This window comes from Trachurus trachurus, assembly GCF_905171665.1.
Source record: "Trachurus trachurus genome assembly, chromosome: 6".
Lineage (NCBI taxonomy): Eukaryota > Metazoa > Chordata > Actinopteri > Carangiformes > Carangidae > Trachurus > Trachurus trachurus.
Genome location: NC_139897.1, coordinates 5,409,094 through 5,428,660, shown reverse-complemented (window position 1 = coordinate 5,428,660; position 19,567 = coordinate 5,409,094). Strand labels below are relative to the sequence as shown.

The 19,567-nt window shown below is 41.7% G+C and overlaps 1 protein-coding gene and 1 long non-coding RNA gene across 3 annotated transcripts; one reads left to right on the top strand and one right to left on the bottom strand.

The window, feature by feature from the left end:
* Positions 1–56: 56 nt before the first annotated feature.
* On the bottom strand, positions 57–16,396 carry LOC310987424 (creatine kinase U-type, mitochondrial-like). Its single transcript, XM_083973672.1, has 9 exons — positions 16,092–16,396; positions 12,746–12,944; positions 9,774–9,869; positions 9,379–9,600; positions 7,819–7,904; positions 4,571–4,694; positions 3,135–3,269; positions 2,894–3,019; positions 57–841 (listed from the first exon to the last, which is right to left on the bottom strand). The coding sequence occupies exons 1-9, from the start codon at positions 16,235–16,237 to the stop codon at positions 728–730; spliced, it is 1,248 nt and encodes a 415-aa protein (XP_083829798.1). The 5' UTR covers positions 16,238–16,396; the 3' UTR covers positions 57–727.
* On the top strand, positions 3,515–9,249 carry LOC310987425. 2 transcript variants are annotated; one of them, XR_014595445.1, is made up of 3 exons: positions 3,515–3,763; positions 7,094–7,148; positions 9,160–9,249. It is a non-coding gene; the product is annotated as an uncharacterized lncRNA (long non-coding RNA). The 2 variants fall into 2 exon arrangements; XR_014595446.1 differs by lacking the exon at positions 9,160–9,249 and adding an exon at positions 8,178–8,307.
* Positions 16,397–19,567: the final 3,171 nt, after the last annotated feature.

Genomic DNA, 19,567 nt, shown 5'->3' with positions numbered 1-19,567 from the left:
TTCAGTAGCTTACAGTACAGAACCCAGCCCAGCCAGTGTGTGTTATAATGTTACAATCTGACACTAGTGTGTCATATAATAATCCACAAGTCTCTTCAGTCGTAGGCTGTTAATCAACATTCAAATCCACTCGAAATGGTTAAAAGAAACTATGTACACACAATCCACAATGGAGTCTAGCACAAATAGATGGACTATACAAGCACCACACAACTGGGATGACTGATGAACACACAGGAGTGAGGGGGGGCAGGGGGCACGCTGAGTATTGGGCATGCAGCAGGAAGGGGCCGAGGCAAGGTAGAGCCAGGTTTGGTGGGCAGAGGAGTGGTTTTGGTTTGGGAGCAGAGCCGTAGATACCGTTTGGCCATGCAGAGACGGAGGCCATCTTTGCCCTATTACATCCTACACTTTGTGCTTCCTTCATTAACCTTTGCCGTCATTTTAAGGACAATTTTGAATTTGAGTTTGCAAATGCACTTAAGCCCAATGCAGTATTCTGGGACTCTGGTTGGCTGCAGACATGCAGTTGTGTATAACATACGTAGATTATATTGCAGGGAAGAATATTGTGGGGAATGGAAAGGTGATTAAATAAGTAGTAGTAATCAATGAAGCAACGACATAGATATTTTTCATATCTATGGGCACATAGCAGGGTGTTTGTGCACGTGTGTGCCCGGGGGGGGGGGGGGGGGGGTTGTGTGCGGAGTTCAGGGATCAGTGTCTACTTGAACTGCTTGGGGGGTGCGGGCACCTTGATGTCCTGGCCTTTCTCCAGTCTCTTCTCACACTCGACTAGGTAGTTGACGCCATCAACCACCGTCTGCACCAAGTGGACCTAAGGGAGGAACAAATTGCATTTTAATACAGGATGTGTTAACATATCATGCACAACACATGAGAATATTTTATGATTCCATCGCCATCTCCTGACCTGTATGGAAACTCAAGCTAGCAGCATTGCACAGATGCAGGGCTGGATTAATACTTTTCTGTACCGTGGGCAACAAGACTCAAGGGCCCACCCCAAAGCAATGATCACAAAGTCGCTGTCATCATCAAGAGCATATATATTTCTATACTAACAAATCAAGCTTCTGCATGGGTCAGTAAAGAGGGAACTTCAAACCAGAGATTAATTGTGATACAATTACCACCGCCATTGCCATAAGAAGCAGGCAATTACTGTGTACAGAAGAAAAGTAAACCATAGGCTACACTGTGGCATGCAATGCAAAGTCAAGATCAACAATTTATTCTGATGCACTACTATTATTTCTCATTATTTCTTTTTCTATTAATAAATGGGCCTTACAACTGGCCTCTTTTAAGTATAAAAGGAGGCTGACATGTCTGTTCTGATGATACAAGTCATCGGTCCTGAAATATCTTGGAGGCTTTCTTTTCACGTCTTTCCACATACAGGCTTCCTTCACCTTTCAAACGAGACACAGGCACAACACCGGAGGGTTGAGAAAAAAGGAAAAAACAAGCGCGTTGCAATAAGCACGGCTACAGTTCTGCTCAGATCTGTATAGAAAGTAAACACTGGGAGCGGAAAAAGCGTGTCTGGTGGACATGGCCCCATTTGACTGTGTTTTTAACATGATGAAACATGCTAATTTTTCTCTGGGCCCCTCGGCAAGTGCCCCGTTGCCCATATGGTTAATCAGGCCCAGCACAGATGTGAGAGTGGTCCGTCTATTCTTTGCAAAATATCAAGCATTTACTTTAAGGGTACAGACAGAGTCAGTGCCTTCTCCATTATGAAAACTGTCTGTAAGTACAGACACAGAGCAGTCTGCATCGCTGACCTGACAACCACATATAAACACAGGCAGTCTGTCTTCATAACAGAGCTGTGAGCATCAACTAGAGGCCTGTAACCTTTTCAGGGAATGTCTTCTCTAAACTTGAGTCAGAAATCCAGCCCACTCTCCTGGCTCAGTCACAACAATAACATCTGGTGTGTTAGCTGTAACATTAGCATGGTTGATGCAATGATCTCCATAACTAACAATCTATTCAGAGACTGTACATGACAGGAACTTAGCTCAGGAAAAGCTGTGTGCTGCTGAAATGTTATTGTCCTTCTGCACTTTTATGTCGAACAGTCTGTTCCCTTCTCTCATCCCTCCATCCTGAGAGTGCTCCTCTCCTGAGTGCTCATCAGTCTGGATGATGGAGGACCAAACAGCACCGCGCAGCCCACACTCTCAAAAAAGTGGAGCATAGAGTTTTAGACAGAGTTCGATAACATTACGAAAATTAAGAATGAGTCTGCACACTATTGAACGCTACATAGTACAATCCACCCAGAAGCAGTGAGGCTGGTCTCATGTCATCACCATAATATATACAACCACACACTCACAATGAAAGAGAACAGTTCCATTGTACTGTGAGTCAGAGCCACAGGCATGACAACACGCCCAAGACATGACAGAACAGCAATAACCTCCTCTCCTCTCCTCTCCTCTCCTCTCCTCTCCTCTCCTCTCCTCTCCTCTCCTCTCCTCTCCTCTCCTCTCCTCTCCTCTTTGTGACATAAATAAGTTATTTGTACTAAAAGAAATCCCACTCACACAACATTAATTTGTCAGTACTGTAGTTGCTGTCTGATTAACTTAGTTCTTATTAATAATTAATCATTTTTAAAGGCTGATTCAACTATGATACTATAAATATATAAAGTTTGATGAATATTCATTTATTCATGTAAGATTTACTGAGAAAGTGATCAGTGTTCCGGGTCCCACAATGCCCTGCAAGATGACTGTGCACAGGCATATGGCTAATAAACACCTCAGGTGAGAAGTTTGGAGGTGTTAGCTTCTCGTCACAGTCACTCAGCTCCCATCTCTGGGCGTTTCTACCCTGATCTCCGTACCTCAGACTGTCCCAGGCGGTCCAGGTTGGAGATGTCGAACACACCGCCCACAGCAGCCGTGTCCACACCACCTGTTCCTCGCTTCTGCAGACGCAGGTTGTCCAGGATCTTACTGAAGCGGGGATCCTGGGAGGAGAGGGAGAGGATTTAATTTATGATCCATCCATCAATCAATCAATCCACCCATCCATGCACATTTAAGTATCAATCTATCCTCTTTTTGTTTTCACTGATGTGTTACCTTGCTCAGCAGGGGCAGTTTGACATGGACTCCGGCCCTGAGCCCTGTGCCCAGGTTGGAGGGGCAGGTGAGGATGTAGCCGAGCCTCTCATTCCACATGAACTCCCACCCTCTCTCCTGGATCAGACGCTCCACCTTAGGGGAAAGAACCAGTCCCAACACAGTGAGTGACTGTTTCACTTCGTACCACAATCTCTGTTCTTTGGTACATTTGATTGACGTGTCGTGTACTGTTCAATAAGCTGTTATCTTAGATATTCATTTATCAGAGCTGACAGGTAAAGAACTGAGAGTTGTCGACTTGATATAAACTTCTCTGGAAGTAGACTGCCCCAAACATTGCCATAGTGTTTGCACTTTCCCTAATGTGGAACTGGGCGTGCTTGGATAAATAATTTATGTTTGCACAGTGTCTTTGTGCCCCTGACTGTGAGCTTCACTTTCACAACAGGGCAAAGACCTAATGCTTTCAGTCTGTATTAATCCCTTTTAGCTTATTAAATTCTACAGAGACCTGATGGCAGCAGGATGGATATGTCTGCTACAGCTGCAGCTTCCAGTTTCAAAATAGGTACTGTGTCCAAGGGCAGCGCTGGTCCAGTATGATCCAGTACTTTGGCCCTGATCAGGTACCACACTGCAAACACACCACACGTGTATGTGCTTCTGTTGTCATTCAGAATACGCCCTGTTTACACTACTTGCTCATACATTTATGTACATGTCAGAGAATGTAGTTTTTCTTTTCACTCATCTCTCTCATTATCCTGAAGCTGAAGGAGTTTAGGAGAAAGTTTTCTTCTTGGGAGCGCATCTATGTTCCTCGGGTTCTATGTTCCCCTCTTACCCCTGCAAAAAAGGTTCTGTGATTCCCAGTTACCCCAAAAAGTTTCTTGTCACCCGAAAAAGAGTTCTATGTTCCCCGCTTATCCAAAAAAGGCAGGAAACATAGCCCTAACCCTAATGCTACTGCTATGTTTCCTGCCTTTTTTGGGGCAGGGAACATAGAACTTTTTTTTGGGTGAGCAGGGAATATAGAACCCGGGGAACATAGATTACCCCTTCTTGGCAACTGAATGTGCATGGGGTGTTGATCCTTGCTTGACAAGAGAGTCAGCAACTGTTATGTTTCCACTACAAGGTTATTACATGCTCTCTGAGCAGTGCTGGGTCTACAGGACAGAGTGGAAGCTCCAGTGAACCACTATGTCCAAGTCTAGAGACAGACTAGCCTTGGGCCTGGCTAGTTAGCATGCTAAAGTCAGTAGAAGAGAACAGTAACAGAAAGAAGAGTTGACATTGACATTGCTCTCCATGCAGAACTTGTGTGCCTCTATTAGACTGGTAAGTAAACAGCTGCTGATGCTTATGTTAGCTACGTAGCAACAGCAGAACTTACAAACAGCTCCCACACACACATATACAAACAGTCTTACTTCCTTGAGGCCTCTGCAGAACCTGTCAAAGACCCTCTTCATGTTGCCTCCCTTCTCCATGGAGATGACCCTGGTGTGATCCTCCTCATTGACCCAGATCAGGAACGTCTTCTCGTTGTTGTGCCTGCAAAACAAAGTTAGAACGTCATTGATCCTTGTGGATTAACATTATTTTGTCCTCTGTATTTGCCCCATCATCACTACCAAGCTGCAAGGTTACAGATTTAGTGCAACACCCAGGACAGGAGTAATTTAATCTAATTCAATGAGCTGTAACCTTGAGGATAGAGTTGTTATTCCATTAGTTTCCAGACTTTGTTATGTTTTACCTTATGGACAACTATACTGTGGGTTTGCATGTTCTCCTTGTGGCTACATGGGTTCTCTCCAGGTCCTCCAGCTTCCTCCCACAGTCCACAAACATTCACATTAGGTTGATTGGAAACTCTAAATTGCCTATACTGTAGTTGTGAATGTGAGTGGGTGTGTTTTTTGTCTCTATATATGGTGACAATGGATGTATGGATTCACTTATTCCAAAAATGAATAAATGTATGATACAGTGAACCAATAGCCTGCCCTATTTGATTATTTTAGGAAGTGTGTAGGTTAAGTTAACAAGAGGAGATCAGTGATGGCTTTCCTCTACTTAGGGAGCCACATGACATTGGTGAAGGCATTAACCATCAGTCACAGAGGATAATGCTTGTTTCTGCTGCGGGTCATTGACTGTGCGTCTTGTCAGAGTGATCTGAAAGGCTGCACTGTGATTTATGACACCTTTTAAAGAAAGAAGACACCTTACAAAACAGACAGCAAACTCTGCTGCATGGAAACCTCAACTCCTGAGGAGCGAATTGTCAAATAACAGAGAAAACAATTGTCCAGATTGATAAATTATTGATTAGTCCAGATATTCATGATCCTCAGAGGAAAACGGGTAATAAGACATTCACTGGTTCCACACTTAAGCACTTGTTTTGGGGTCAGATTAGTTCCGATGAGATTACATAAGATCTCATTTTCAAAGGAGCCTCGAGTATGACAAATGTAGGTTTAAAGAACTTTAGCTAAAACAATCCAAGTACAATGCCCTCACCTAACATGGCCCCCCTCAGTTTGTTGACATTTTCCAGCACCAATCTCAGAGCAACCTGTTTATTTCTTAATATGATCTGTAAGATTGTAAAGCGCACACAGACTCCACCAGCCACCACAGAAGCTTTTGGTGCATGCTGACCTCTTTAACATTGTTAGAGATATTTAATAATGTAATAGATAGGTTGTGGAGGCAGCAGGTTGGCGAGACGGATTGGACCGACGTTGAAAAATGAAAAGAGGGAAGAGGATGAGATAAAGAAAAAAAAGTAGAGCAGCCATGAAAAAGAACATTAGGGAGGAGTGAAACAAAAAAAAAGTAGGATGGGATGGGACATAATGAGCAAAAAGTGAGAGAAAGTAGAGCATGACAACAGTGGATAGTGAAACAAATGAAATGAAAGATGGGGTGAGAGCCAGAGAAAGAGAAAGCTGCCAGAGGACCTGAAAGAGGAGATGATGGAGGGAAGACGTCAAGGTGAATTATTGAGGAGAGGAGAGGTAGGCTGATAGGACTGGCCCAGGGACAGAGGGGGAGGCTGCTGATTGATTTTGGCTGGCCGGGAGGGAACATTGTCTGCATTGCTAAAACGCCTCCACCCCGGCTGGACTCAGAGGAACTGATGCAACACATAAACGTTCAAAGATCAGGTGGATTTGTTTCATATCTTCTTCACTTGACTGTTGAATATGAAAATGAAAGAATTACACATAGAGAGATCAGCCCGATTTAGGATGGGACGACAACAGTGACCTGATATTCTGTAATACCACTATTATAGTCATTCTATCTTTGTTGTCAACACTGACAATCCCTACTTCCCATGACAAACAGCCAGTCTTTAGGGAGAAAGGAATTCCCTCAACTCTCTTTAGCATCCTGGTATCTCATCTTAAGGTGGCTACCTGCAGAACATCCAACATCACTCTGCTTTGTAAAACACTCACTACAGTCACACACAAATCAGCTGCTAATCAAAATGTATAAGAAAATTAAAAGTATTTTGAGTTCAACAAGAATCAATACACCATTGCCCTTTAATTTGTACATGCAGCAACATTATAAGGAAATGCATTGTATCTTAGGGTGACCATATTTTGATTTTCAAAAAAGAGGAAACTTGGCTCCACCTTAAGATACTTACAGTAAATGATATTTGAATATATTTACAGTATGCCTTAATTTAGTTATACAACAAAATTATATCTCTCCAACCAAAGACACTAATTCAGATAGGCATGCTTTATTAGGCCTAAGATAATTTCTTTTTAACAAGCCTCAATGGTACAAAAATAAAATAATAATAAATAAAAAATAACCCAGAATAGAAACATGTCTGTCAGAAAATTTAAATCTTAAAATATCAAATTTGTCCCAACCAGGACGGTAAGTGAGTGACTTTTTTCTGTAATTCATCTGTACAGCTACATTAATGCTGCTGCAGGAAGAACTCAGCCATGGTGGTTCCCACTCTACCAGGTGAGCTACCAGGCCCGCCCCACACTGCAGCATTTTGGAGGCAGTGCTGCAGTACTGTAGTAACCGTACTATCCTGTGCCTGTCAATTTAAGTTCATGCTTAATGGTCCAGTGAAAAACAATGAAAACTGGACGTTTTCACGAATTCATTAAAAAAAAACCCAGACAGGAAAGGACGTGAAAAGTGGACATGTCCAGTGGTCACCCTAATGTATTTCTTCATGCAGATGCTGATGACTCATATAGTATTAACCTGTCCTCTGGCAAAGGCAATAACCTCAACTGTCCTTACTAACTAACTAACTCACATCAGTATCTGCTGTTTGGGGTTTTAGATGCTGATCTAGACGCTGAACTAAAAAGCCAAATACGCCAAACAAGATGGAAAATATTTCCAAGAATTTCTTTTCTTGAGTCCATGCACCCGTCTCAGGAATGTTAAACCCCTGTAATGCTTTTTGCATTTATGCTGGACTACCAGCAGAAAAAACACAGAGGCTGTATACAAATTATTTTTCACTAACTGCATTAATTACTGCAGTGAACTGTTCATATTTGTACTGAAATGTACTGCTACATGAAGTATATTGTATATATGGATAATATTACAGTGTCTTTACACAAAGCAGTCAACCATTAATAAAGTTGAACCATCATGTCTTTTTACTTACCATATACCACGTGCATCTGGCCAATCACGAGCCATGCCAGCACACGTCAGGAGGGGGGACACAGGCTTGTCAAACAGGAAGTGATCCTATTGAAAATACAGAGAATCAAGGTTTTTTTTTGTTTTTTTACATTCACAGTGCCAACAATGGCTGTGACTGAAGTGGTGAAACCGAGATTGGACAGTATTGTCACAGGGAGACAGAAATGAGGGTGTGTGAGACTTTAGAATTCAGTAATCGGGTCAATCTCTCTCATTGTGGGCAGGAGCTAAATGGCATGGCAGGCCCAGCCCACACCGTCTCTCTTCTCATGTGCTGGATTTTTCTGCTCCTCTTATTCCCTTTTTTCTTCTGCTCAGACATAAGGAAGTAAAGCTGTAACCGCATCCTGGGAAGACCAAGCACTAGTGCAAAAAGAGCTACTTTACCTTGCATGCATCTATTTCCTGTAGAAGTCATCTAATTGGGAATTAAAATCTGTATTTCAGGCATTACTATCATTTTGCATGTTTTTGCTGTTAATGAGTTGCCAGTGATGGGAATAATGGCGTTATAAAACAGCGCTACTTTTTTAATAATAATAATAATGGATTACATTTATATAGCGCTTTCCTATTGTTACCCAATACCCAAAGCGTGTACAGCAACCATTATTCATTCATACCAGTGGTGGTAAACTATGTGTGTAGCCACAGCTGCACAGACTGACGGAAGCGTGGCTGCCATTTCGCGCCAAACGGCCCCCTCCGACCACCACCATGATCATTCATACGCATTCACACGAGGCAAGTTGGGTAAGGTGTCTTGCCCAAGGACACTACGACAGAGACTGGGAGAGAGCGGGATTCGAACCGGCAACCCTCTGATTATTGGACGACCCGCTCTACCGCCTGAGCCACTGCCGCCCTCAGTAACTAGTAATCAAAAGTTACTGTTTCCGTTTGTTACCGTTACTGACAATAAAATGCACAACTACTTTACTCAAGAAGTCCCGTCACAAAATAATAATAACGCCCGTAAAGTGTACGTTATGTAGTCTACACATTTTTTTCAGTCCATCAACTAGTTGGAAAAAAGCCGTTTATCTGGAACAAACCAACTCAAAAACTGAGTGAGTTAGTTAGCTCCAGATAAACAAGAGGTTAGCAGAGGCAAGTCCAAGTAATTTAACATATCTGAGCATTTTATAAAAAAGTAATTCAATAGTTACTTTTCTTGGTAATTAGTGACTTTTATAATGTAGTAATTCAATTACTCAATCGTCTTTTTTGGGGAAAGTAACTAGTAAGTATAACTAATTACTTTTCAAAAGTAACATGGCCAACACTGTGTGTTCCCCAGCTGTTCTGCAGGTTACTGACAGTTCACCTACAACCACTGCTCCTGCTGCCACTGGATCAAAATCACTTCAAACCTGATGTCATTTTGCTTTAATAAAATAGAGGAAAGCTAAATGTTTAACTAAATTGTTGTTCCCCAAAGCAATTGTGTTGATGAAAAGAGAGAAAAAAAGTTGTCATATGAATATCCAACATACAGCGGCATCCCCGCATCACTCACATCAATGAGCTGCTGCTGCTCCTTGTCTGTCATCTGGGTGAGACTGAAGTATCTCCCGGTGAGGTCACCCTTCAGGCCAGCGAGGGCGTCCACCACCACCCTCTCCACCTCCCTGCGCTCGGCGCGGGTGCAGGCGGGGGGCAGGCTCAGCCCCCGGATGCTGCGCCCCGTCCTCACCCTGGAGGACAGCACGTAACGCTCATCGAAGTGGCCCGAATGGAGCTAGAGCAAACAAGTACAGCCAGGTATATGATACATCAGTGAGTGAGTAATCCTGACATGAGCGTTGGTTCTGAAGGTGTGGGAGGACGACGTGCTCTGCTGGTTGAGTCACGTCTCACAATGTAGCTCAAGAAAACAGAGCGAAGCAGCTCAGTGCTGTCTGTGACTGGTACCTTGCTGGAGTCCAGGTCAGTTGGGTGTTTCATGACGCTGGGGTCATAACCATTGTGCCTCTCTTTGATGATGGGGTCCAGTAGGTCTGCGAATACCTGACACACACACACACACACACATGTTAAGAAGACAGAAATTATACAAAAAAACAAAACAAAACCCAAACACTTAAATGCATTAATACTTGGATGTTTGTGGATCACAAGCAGGGCCATTGTATAGGGGAGAAAGGTGATGATAATTCTAGGGGCCCAGCGCCCAGTAGGGCCCACAAAGAACCTCAGTAATCTAATCTTTGTAGCCTAGAAATCTAGACGCTCCGTAGGTGGGTCTAGAAACGAGCCATAGGAACTTTTTGAGTCTCGAACACCGTTTGTTTTCACCAATCACAGCGCTCTATCTGTTGAGAGAGTTGTTGGGCGGGCTTAACGCAATGATGACATACATTTTAATTGGCTTGTCAGGCTAACGTCATCCTGCTCTTTGCTCTGATTAGTCGTAGCGCTACCCTATTGCGTGCAGAGGCAGTTTGAAAGACAGCCTTCATCCCGCCCCCCTGGACTGAGCCGAGGTCTACCGGTTGTTGCCAGACTAGACATTTTAATGATATAGTCTGGTTTGTCAGGCTATAATCTTTGTTCACTATGACTGAATTATTCTGCATACGATCCTGACTAATACTCATAGTAATGATGCATTAGCATCAAAACAAAGTAGGCCAAATAAAAAATGATAAGTTAATAGTCTAAGAGTGGAAAAGTCAGGGGGGAGGGGCCCACTTTAGTATTCTTTCAGGGGGCCCAGAATTCCTAGCAACGGCCCTGATCACAAGACTGTACCAAACCAAAACAGAGCAATTATTATTCATCACATTTTGTCACATAAGACAAACTCAAACTAGAGATTACACTGACTTCTATTTCTATTCAAAGGTGACGCTTTACACAGGGTTTTATTTTAGGTGGAGCGTTATTGATCAGGCAGATGCCTCCTCTCTTTACTTAGCTCAGAGTTTGTCTCAAGGGCATTTTAGTGAGGCATTTACAGGCACTGTGACTTTGACACTAAGCTTTATTCTAACTTTTCTACAGGCTGCATCTGATAAACAGTGAATCAAAGCGTAAAACATAAAACACTTTTGTTTTTATTGTGTGCTTTTTATACTTTGCTTTTAACTTTGTAGCACTTTGAGATCTTTTTCGATGAAAAGTGCATTAGACATAAAAAAAAATATCAGTATTATTATTATAATTATTAAAATCCTCTACTAATCTGCATCTTTTATTTGGTATAGTATAAGGCAGATGATTAAAGCAATTCATAAGTAAGTTGTCAGCACCTGTGGGACTGATTTGCATCAACTTTCAATGTTGTATTTACTTATACAGAAAAGCAATAAGTTAATTATTTAATTCTGACAAAAAAGGCCTGTTATGTGGAATTGGTGTTATACTGTATTGTGGATTTGTCTGGTGACCTAAAGTGGAAAAGATAATGACAGGCCATTAGAAATGACTGTGACATTCATGTTCACGAGTGTGATGATGAATCTTTTCGCTGCTCTACGGACTGGTAGTGCCTCTCTCACTGTACAGCTATGAATCTGTACACTTTCAAGTTGCATAATCACAGCTCTATTTACACACCGTGTGACCACACCCGGTTCTTCTGTCAACCCACCAACACCGCTCTACAAAAACTACAACGAAAAATACACCCACAGATGTCAACAGCAGGGAATCAGGATGAATCACACAGTATGTTGCATTACATTTCAGAGATACTGCACAAAAAATTAGATATCAGCCAAATTAACGAGCTGTAAAGATACTGTATTTTTACACGACCACAGACTTTTACTCATCTGTTTTCTTAAGACTTATCTTAATGTACCGCATTTAGGAGTGAGGGAGTTTTTGACACACCTTTCAGCAAGTCTTCACTTGCATGTGCAATCTCAAACTCATAATTACAGAATCGTTATGGCCTAAATGAAGCAGGCAATTAAAAGAAGTAGAAAGAGTTAGATCCTCTCTATACATAGATAAAGAAAAATCCCAAAAGAGGTGTCCTAGCCTAAAACTCCCTAACCCTCTCTTAAGCTGTAAGACTCCTCCCTTCTTCTGGTACAGGTCATGCAGTTTGGTGACTAAATCCCTCTGAGTTACAGTAAGTGTTGAAAAAATATTTCCCAATAATTTCTGATGATTCAAAGGCTATCTATGTTGCAATACAAAGTTGGGGCTTGACCTGAATGTCAACGGAAATTGGCCAATTGCCACGATACCTATAGTCTTAGGAGTAAGTTCTTTACCTTTAATTGTCCATGCAAGCTGTTTTTAGATCGGCAGGGCAGAGACGTGAGCTCTGCACGGCACACAGTATTTCCACCTTTCCCTCATCAAACTCATCAAATAAACAATCCAACAACTCCAAAACACTCTTGTGGACAAGTTGTGACCTGCACATTCACCAGGCTATGAAATAATAATGGGACGTTACAAGATGGAGACCAGAACTACATCCCAGACACGGCTGCAGGAGAGAGTGACTTCAAAAGCGCAAGTAGTTCCGAGTATTTGATATAATTTATACATTATTATTTCATAGTGTGGTGAATGTGCAGGTCAAAACTTGTCCACTAGAGCGTTTTGGAGTTGTTGGATTGTGTATTTAGTTTGATGAAGGAAACGTGTAAATACCATGAGCCTATGTTGCGTTAGCTGAGCAGCTTGCGTCTCTGCCCCGCCGATCTAAAAACAGCTTGCACCAATAATTAAAAGTAATTAATCTACTCCTAAAACTATAGAGATTATGGCAATGGGCGAATTTGCCAAAATGTTGAAATATCCCCTTAAGTCTCTTTCAAGTTGTATCAGTGTTTTCTGGTGTGATACACCTAGAGATGTGTCAGCAGCTTATTTTCATCTGCACTGAGTTGAGCTTTCATGTGTCCATTTGCATGTCTGACCTCATATGACTCCTCGTCTCCCGCCACCATGCCGACGGTCTTGATGAAGGGGTGCCCCGGGTTGTCCACGCCCGTCTGAATGGCCGCGTCCAGTGTGTAACCATTGGGAGTGGCCTTATCGCACAGCTTGGCATAGATGGCAGGTGTCAGGTTGCTGGCCATGCAGTTGTTGTGTTTGCGCAGATCAGGGTACTCCGCACTGTGCAAATACAAATGCAAGATAGAATGCTGCTGCATTGATCTTTGAGAGAGAAAACACGATCTTATCTGCGTGTGTGGCTGCAGGTGAACTGTGGAGCTGTGCCCTCCACAGAGTGACTCAGTCAAGGACACTTCAGCATGGCACGTACACAGGTAACTGGAGATTCAAACCTGTGGCCCTCTGGGTATGAAACACCCCACTGCAAAAGTTGTCTTCTGATTTAGACAAAGACGGAGTGGGACACACAGGGACATCAGTCTCTGGCACTGTGACAAATAATAACAATCGGTGCTGCTAAGGCGTACCTACATTGTATGATATTTTCCCACATCAACTACTGTTTCACAAATTGGTCTTTCACAGTAGCCACGACTCTTAGACCAATGGGCTCTATGCACAGCTCCACTACTTCCTTAACTTAAGGCTGCTCCTTTGTTTCCTGTCTTACATTATTGGACAAACTGATTCATCCAGGTGTGTCTGGCCATTGTGACTACTCAGACACACCTGCATTAATCAGTTTGTCCAATAATGTAAGACAGGAAATAAAGGAGCAGCCTTAAATTAAGGAAGTAGTGGAGCTGCGCATAGAGCCCATTGAACAACTTTACAAAAGAGCCCTTAAGGTACTTGACAAAAGAACACATTCGTATCATCACTGCAACATCCTGGTAAAATATAATTTTTTTAGTTTCGACAATCTTAAGTATTTTAAACATGTATGTGCGATATATAAATCTCTACACGGGCCTGTACCCACCGCCCCTGGAAGAGAATATAAAAAAAACATCCAGATAGGAGTATAGGGACCAGAGAGCTACCACAAGAGGGGACTGTGAGGTACAATTTAGACGCACAACATTTTCTCAAAACGTGTTATCAATCCAAGGATGCTTGGAATGGAACAAGCTACCCATTCATATTAAAGAGTGTCCGACTTTTAGGACTTTTAAAGCACAACTTACAGACTGGATATTAGACAGACAAACTTGTAAGAACCTGTAATCATGCTTTTTCTGGGTCTTTCTTGTGTGTGTCTATGGCCGGTGCGTGTGCAGTAGTGTAGCTATGTAGTTATTATGTGTGAATGTCTATGGTACGGTACGTGTACAATAATGTAGGGTGCAATCATGTAACCATGCTCTTCACTCACAGATCAGTAACCAGTCTCTCCTGTTTTAATGGTATGGCTAGTCAGTGCACACTGAAGCCATAATCAACATGGAAATATTTTTGAAATGTTAAAAGCTGCATAAATTACTACCAATGGAAAACGATCTGTGTTGTTTTAGTACAATAATGCCGTCGAATTAACTAATGACTGCTTCACCTGTGTCTCCAGATGAATTATTGAGGCTTCCATGCAGCCTGGTGTAGAGAAACAAGAAGGGAGCTGCTGTTGGAGACTGGCTTTAATCCAAGCTATAGACTTGGGATGTCAAAAGACTAGAAGTGCAGAGGCAGCACATACGTCGCAGCTTCCTGCTGTCTATCATAAGAAAGAATATAACATTTGGATACATTCACTGTATGACAGTATGTGCAGAGACAGTACATAAACCTGTTCGTCATGAATGGGCCGTGATGAAAGTCTGTTTTTCTTTCCATCACTGCATAGAGCAACTTGGCTTCTTGTCTTATTTCCATCTTCCTTTGTCTTAACGGCACAAGCTCCACAACTCACAACCAGGAATTTTATCAGTCTGCACTCTGCAGAGTTTTCCTATTCTGTTCCTGTATTAGATAACACCAGTAGAGGGATGACAGGATATGAGGGAGATGGTGATTTTTTTTTCTTCAGGATTTAGTCATGTCCACAACCTGCCTGTTCATGTTTCTGAGGACAGATGTGATAAAGGAACACTGGCTGGATGTGTGAGCTGTGTGGTTAAGGTGGACTGCTGCACAGGGAGATCCAGTCAAGATGGTGCTCCAATGGCTAATCTGTTGGCCCAAACCAGTGCTGGAGATCCTTATACTTACTCTAACAAGGTTGTATTTATTCCAAGTAATTACCTTTTCTGCATATTTGATTGTAAATCTTTTGCGTTTTTACTTTTATTTGGATGTAGGAAATAGATTACTTCCACACGGTGGTATGTTTACTTTCACGTTAAGATCCTAAAAATCTGAATACCTTTCCCACCACTGCCACTAAGGCTCATAACATTGATATGTGTGGTTTTATACCCTGATTTATACAATAGAGTACAGTTACAGGTCACTCTCAACCTTTTTTCATTGAGTCCAATTCTTTGCAGCTTTATCTTTATCACATCACGTCATAGTTGTAATGATTAACAGCATAAAGTTGGGTGTGTTTCCTCTGCTCTATCCAAAGTGTCTGATAAGGAACAGACATCGGTGGCTCAGGTGCTTGATACACATTACACAGTATTCCATAAACCAAGGTCAATGCCTGCATGGTAAGAAAGCAACAGCAGAGTAATAGATTACTCTCTATGTAAAGACTGACTCTGTAGATGCTCCTTTGATGTAGGCTATATTATGTAAGAATCTGGAGCAGGGATTTATAGTGAGCAGCAGATAAGGTTACTGATCTGTAGCCTATAGGGCTTTATAATGCGTGAAGGCGTGTCGGGGGACACGTACGCATCCCTCCTCTCCTCAGCCTCTCTCTGCCTCCACATCATACAGAGCCTCACATGTAGAGTAAACCACCGCAGGTCAGGGCGCAAAACCAACCTGTTCTCTACAGGGACATTAAACACCACATGCAACTATGATTTTTGTAGATCAAACCTAAAAATTTGCATAATGATGCATTTATGACCCTGTGTCTCAGCGACAGGTTGGGTGTAGAACGTTAACCTATATGATTGGCTGTAGCCTCCTATATGGGTGATCTCTATGGTATGTGACATGAATACTATAATGATGAGATGCACATTATATGATGTAAAACATGAAAGTGGATAAATGTCAATTTTCAAATAATAAGCCTGCAAGGTCAGATTGATGTTTCACAGCCCGACTCTTTGGAGATTGGATGGATCCAACTGTGACACTTTCATTAATTAGGATTAATTGATGAACGGGTGTAATGATGTGCAGTGTTGCTGAAGCCGCAAGTAACGGACGCGCAGGCCGGCGGGTGGGAGGACAGGGGACAGGGGACCATACCTGGCGGGGTAGCTCCTGCGGACCGGCACTCCGGCGCTGACATGTTCCCGGTGGAGCAGGAATCCGGCCGTTACCGAGCCTCCCAGCACCGACAGGATCCCGATGTTCCGTTTGGAGGACAGTACCCTGGAGAAGCTGCTCGCCATCTTTGCTTGTCTCGTCTCGATGTGTCACACACACCTTGTTTTCCACAACCGCGCCGGTGATGAAGTGACTCTGATGGAATGATATCAGGGAGACAGACTGATTTAAATGAAGCGCTGTCAAGAGCAGGGAAAGATGCGGGGACCAGACCGGATATTCACTCCTCGCTTCAAAATAAAAGCACATGCTCAACACAGAGCCCCTGAGGAGTTAATTGAAAGTCTGAGGGGCAAATGACTGTAGCTACATGGTTTGCTGATGTTGGATGTGAAAAGAAGCAAATACCATTCCAAGCATTGAATTGTTTGTGTTTTTTAATGCTTGCTATTGCTTGTGCTTTTTAAAAAATCTATGATTGCCATTGCATGTCCTGTTTCTTAATGCCTGCTGTTGTTTTCGCTATATGCCATCGCTCTATGTGCTATTTACATGTTTTTAGCTGCATTTTCTCCCCTGTCTGCATCTCAGTGTTGTTATGTCACCTGTAATCATGAGCTGTTGCCATACCTACACATCCTATTTGTTATTATGAGCTTTTATAAGCCTAAATCCATAAATTGTATTTCAATTGATTACTTAGGCTAATTGCTGCCCTTTTTTGGTGTTTAGGTTGCCTTTAACATCTGGCCAGGGACAACGGATGAAAATTAGCCCGACTGGCGAACTCTGGCTCACTTTTTTTTTTTTTTAATGCTGTGTTGCATTGTCCCTGTTAAATAAAACAATAAATAAATCAATACATAAATAAAATAAAAACAAACCATTTCTAACAAACAAACCCTAAATGCAATGAAAAAAATGAATGCAAATAGAATAACTCTTAACTCGATTCTTTCCTGTGCTGTTGACAGCCACACAAGCAAAAGCAGCTCAAGCATTTCTACAAATATTAAGCCAGTATTCACCCGAAAAATCCTTCTTGTGAAGCAAAGTGATCTTTGATGGAAAGTGCTCTATAAATAAAATTATTCTTATTATTATTTAAATGGAGATCACTTGTGTGTACCACAGGTGTGACTGGTCATAGGTCAGTGACACCTGCGTCTTTAGGGTCTAACTGCTGGTTAACTGAATATCTCGGTACAGTAAGATCAAGGTCACACAGGCCTGTGGCACCAACAACATGACCTCGGTGTTAGCAAACAAACTGACCAGCATAGTGTCCCCATACACCTCAGCCAGCAGAAATACTGAAATAGTGTTTACACTTTAATGCATCAATAGCCTAACAATAAAATAACAGTAACAACAGTACTAATAAATAAGCCATTACTAAATAAGTAACATATATATTTTTTAAATTCATAGTTTAGGTACCTTTTGGCTACATAGCTACATGATATTTTACACTGCACTGTAATAATCATGCATCTAGAAAAAACACAATTATTTGTAGAGCATTAGTTGATCAAATGTGTTCCTTATACTACGGGCTTTTATTGTGAAATTTGTTTTGTAAAAGGAAGTGATGTTTGTGACTTTGGCCACCTTGACCGTGGTGGAGTGTGTGTGTGGTGTGTGTGGTGTGAATACTGAAGGGCACGGCTGAGCAGGTCTGCAGCACTGACAGACTTCACATCACATGGAGCAAAGACACTGACTTACTCTCCTGTCCCACACACACACACACAGCGCAGACACCCGTCCTCTCTTTTCAAACTAAGAGCCGGACAGAGCCAGCTTTTATTACTTCACATGCTTTCTTCCGCATTAAGATTTATCACAAGGTTATTTAAGTCATTCTTCCCATAAAAAAAACTGCTGCTACTTCCTCGTTGTGTTGCGTCACGACTGGCTTGACTTTACTTAAGGGAGAATTAGATTCCTTAGTCTGAATTTGCACATCAGTAATAGTAACATAAAGCTGGTTCACTGTGACAACTATGTTTAGACAAGCCTTTTTCCCTTTTTCTTTTATTTCACAGATATCAAGCTAATATTAATTTCTATTACACTTGATGAAGTATGGGGGCCATTCCTAGCTCAATTGCTGGATATGAAAGAATGACACTACCTACTTCTGAATAACTTTTCATTTGGTTCAAATACAGGATGTGTAGCCATGTAGATTTCCTTGGGTGTTGTGTTTTTGCTTTGTTCTTTGATTTGTGATCTATGTTTTGTGTTGTAGGTCTGGCTTGATTTTCTAAGTTGTTGCTGGACTGCAGACCCCTTTATATTTAATTTTCTTGTTTGTAAAGGAAAGGACACAATGCATGTTATTCTTATTCATGTAACTGTAATATGTAACAGTTACTTCTTTGTACATTTGTCTAAACAAAACATAAAACAAAAGAATCTATTACAACTTTATGTTCTGAATCTACTGCCAGGTGTTACTATGTAACTATGTTCAAACAGAGGTTTACATGATTTCTGTTATGATCCTTTATAACAAACCAGTTGAAGCATGATGCTGCACTGGCTCTTGACCACGGAAATACGTAAATGTTAGAATGCGCTTTTTATCATTTGATCACGGTTTTAATAAACTGATAAATCTGTGTACATTTCATCAACTGCACATTTAAACTTAGACAATGTAGTATTTCCATTAAAATCTGACCTGGTCAGTTTCCCTTGTCTGGTGTTCAGATAAGACAGAGGCCACAGTGTTTTATATTCCGGGCCTGAGCTCCTTACAGTGGGATAATTCACTAATCTGTGGATTATACAGGAAACAGTGGTCATACAGTGTTCAGATTAGTTCACATTGTAGTTCTGCAGATACAATGTATTTCAAACAAAAAGGTGCAGACCCAGCTGACTTGAAGAAAATGTTAGACAAAAGTAATGTTACTGCAAAAAAAATGTCTCTGGTAAAGTTTGTTTAACTGAAACAGATAAATCAGAGCTTTATTTAAATAATGGCAATAAACACTGGACACTACATTTATTCCAGTTCAACTCATTTACTGATAGCAATGTCTGTCTGTGAGTTGTGAAATAACTTCTGCAGACTGTAATCAAGGTGTGGCATTTGATTATAGGTCACCTGCCTATGCACAGTAGTTTCAGTGTAGTCAGATCAGTCTTCTAGAAACAGGAAAAATTATGTCAGGGCAATGTCAATGTAGAGAACTAAATAGTGAGCTCACTGTTTAGATGAAAAAACACATTTCAACTCTATTCCTTGAAGGCTGCTGTCCCTTAAAAGTCCTGAATGACATGTCACAATATCAACTGAATGAAAAAGCATCCAAAAACGCATGGGTATGACAAATGACTGGCTCCATTGTATCCTCATATCATAGTAAGCCAGGAAGGCACATGTTCAGTGCCAGGACCCTGAAACCAAATAAGCTAAATGCAATTCAGCTATAATTAAATGA

Coding starts and splice junctions, on each gene's coding strand:
- LOC310987424 (XM_083973672.1), bottom strand. CDS start 16,237: ATGGCGAGCAGCTTCTCCAGGGTACTGTCCTCCAAACGGAACATCGGG. Junction 9,870..12,745: donor GAGACGAGGAGTCATATGAG/GTCAGACATGCA, acceptor TGTGTGTGTCAG/GTATTCGCAGACCTACTGGA. Junction 9,601..9,773: donor CTGACCTGGACTCCAGCAAG/GTACCAGTCACA, acceptor TGTTTGCTCTAG/CTCCATTCGGGCCACTTCGA.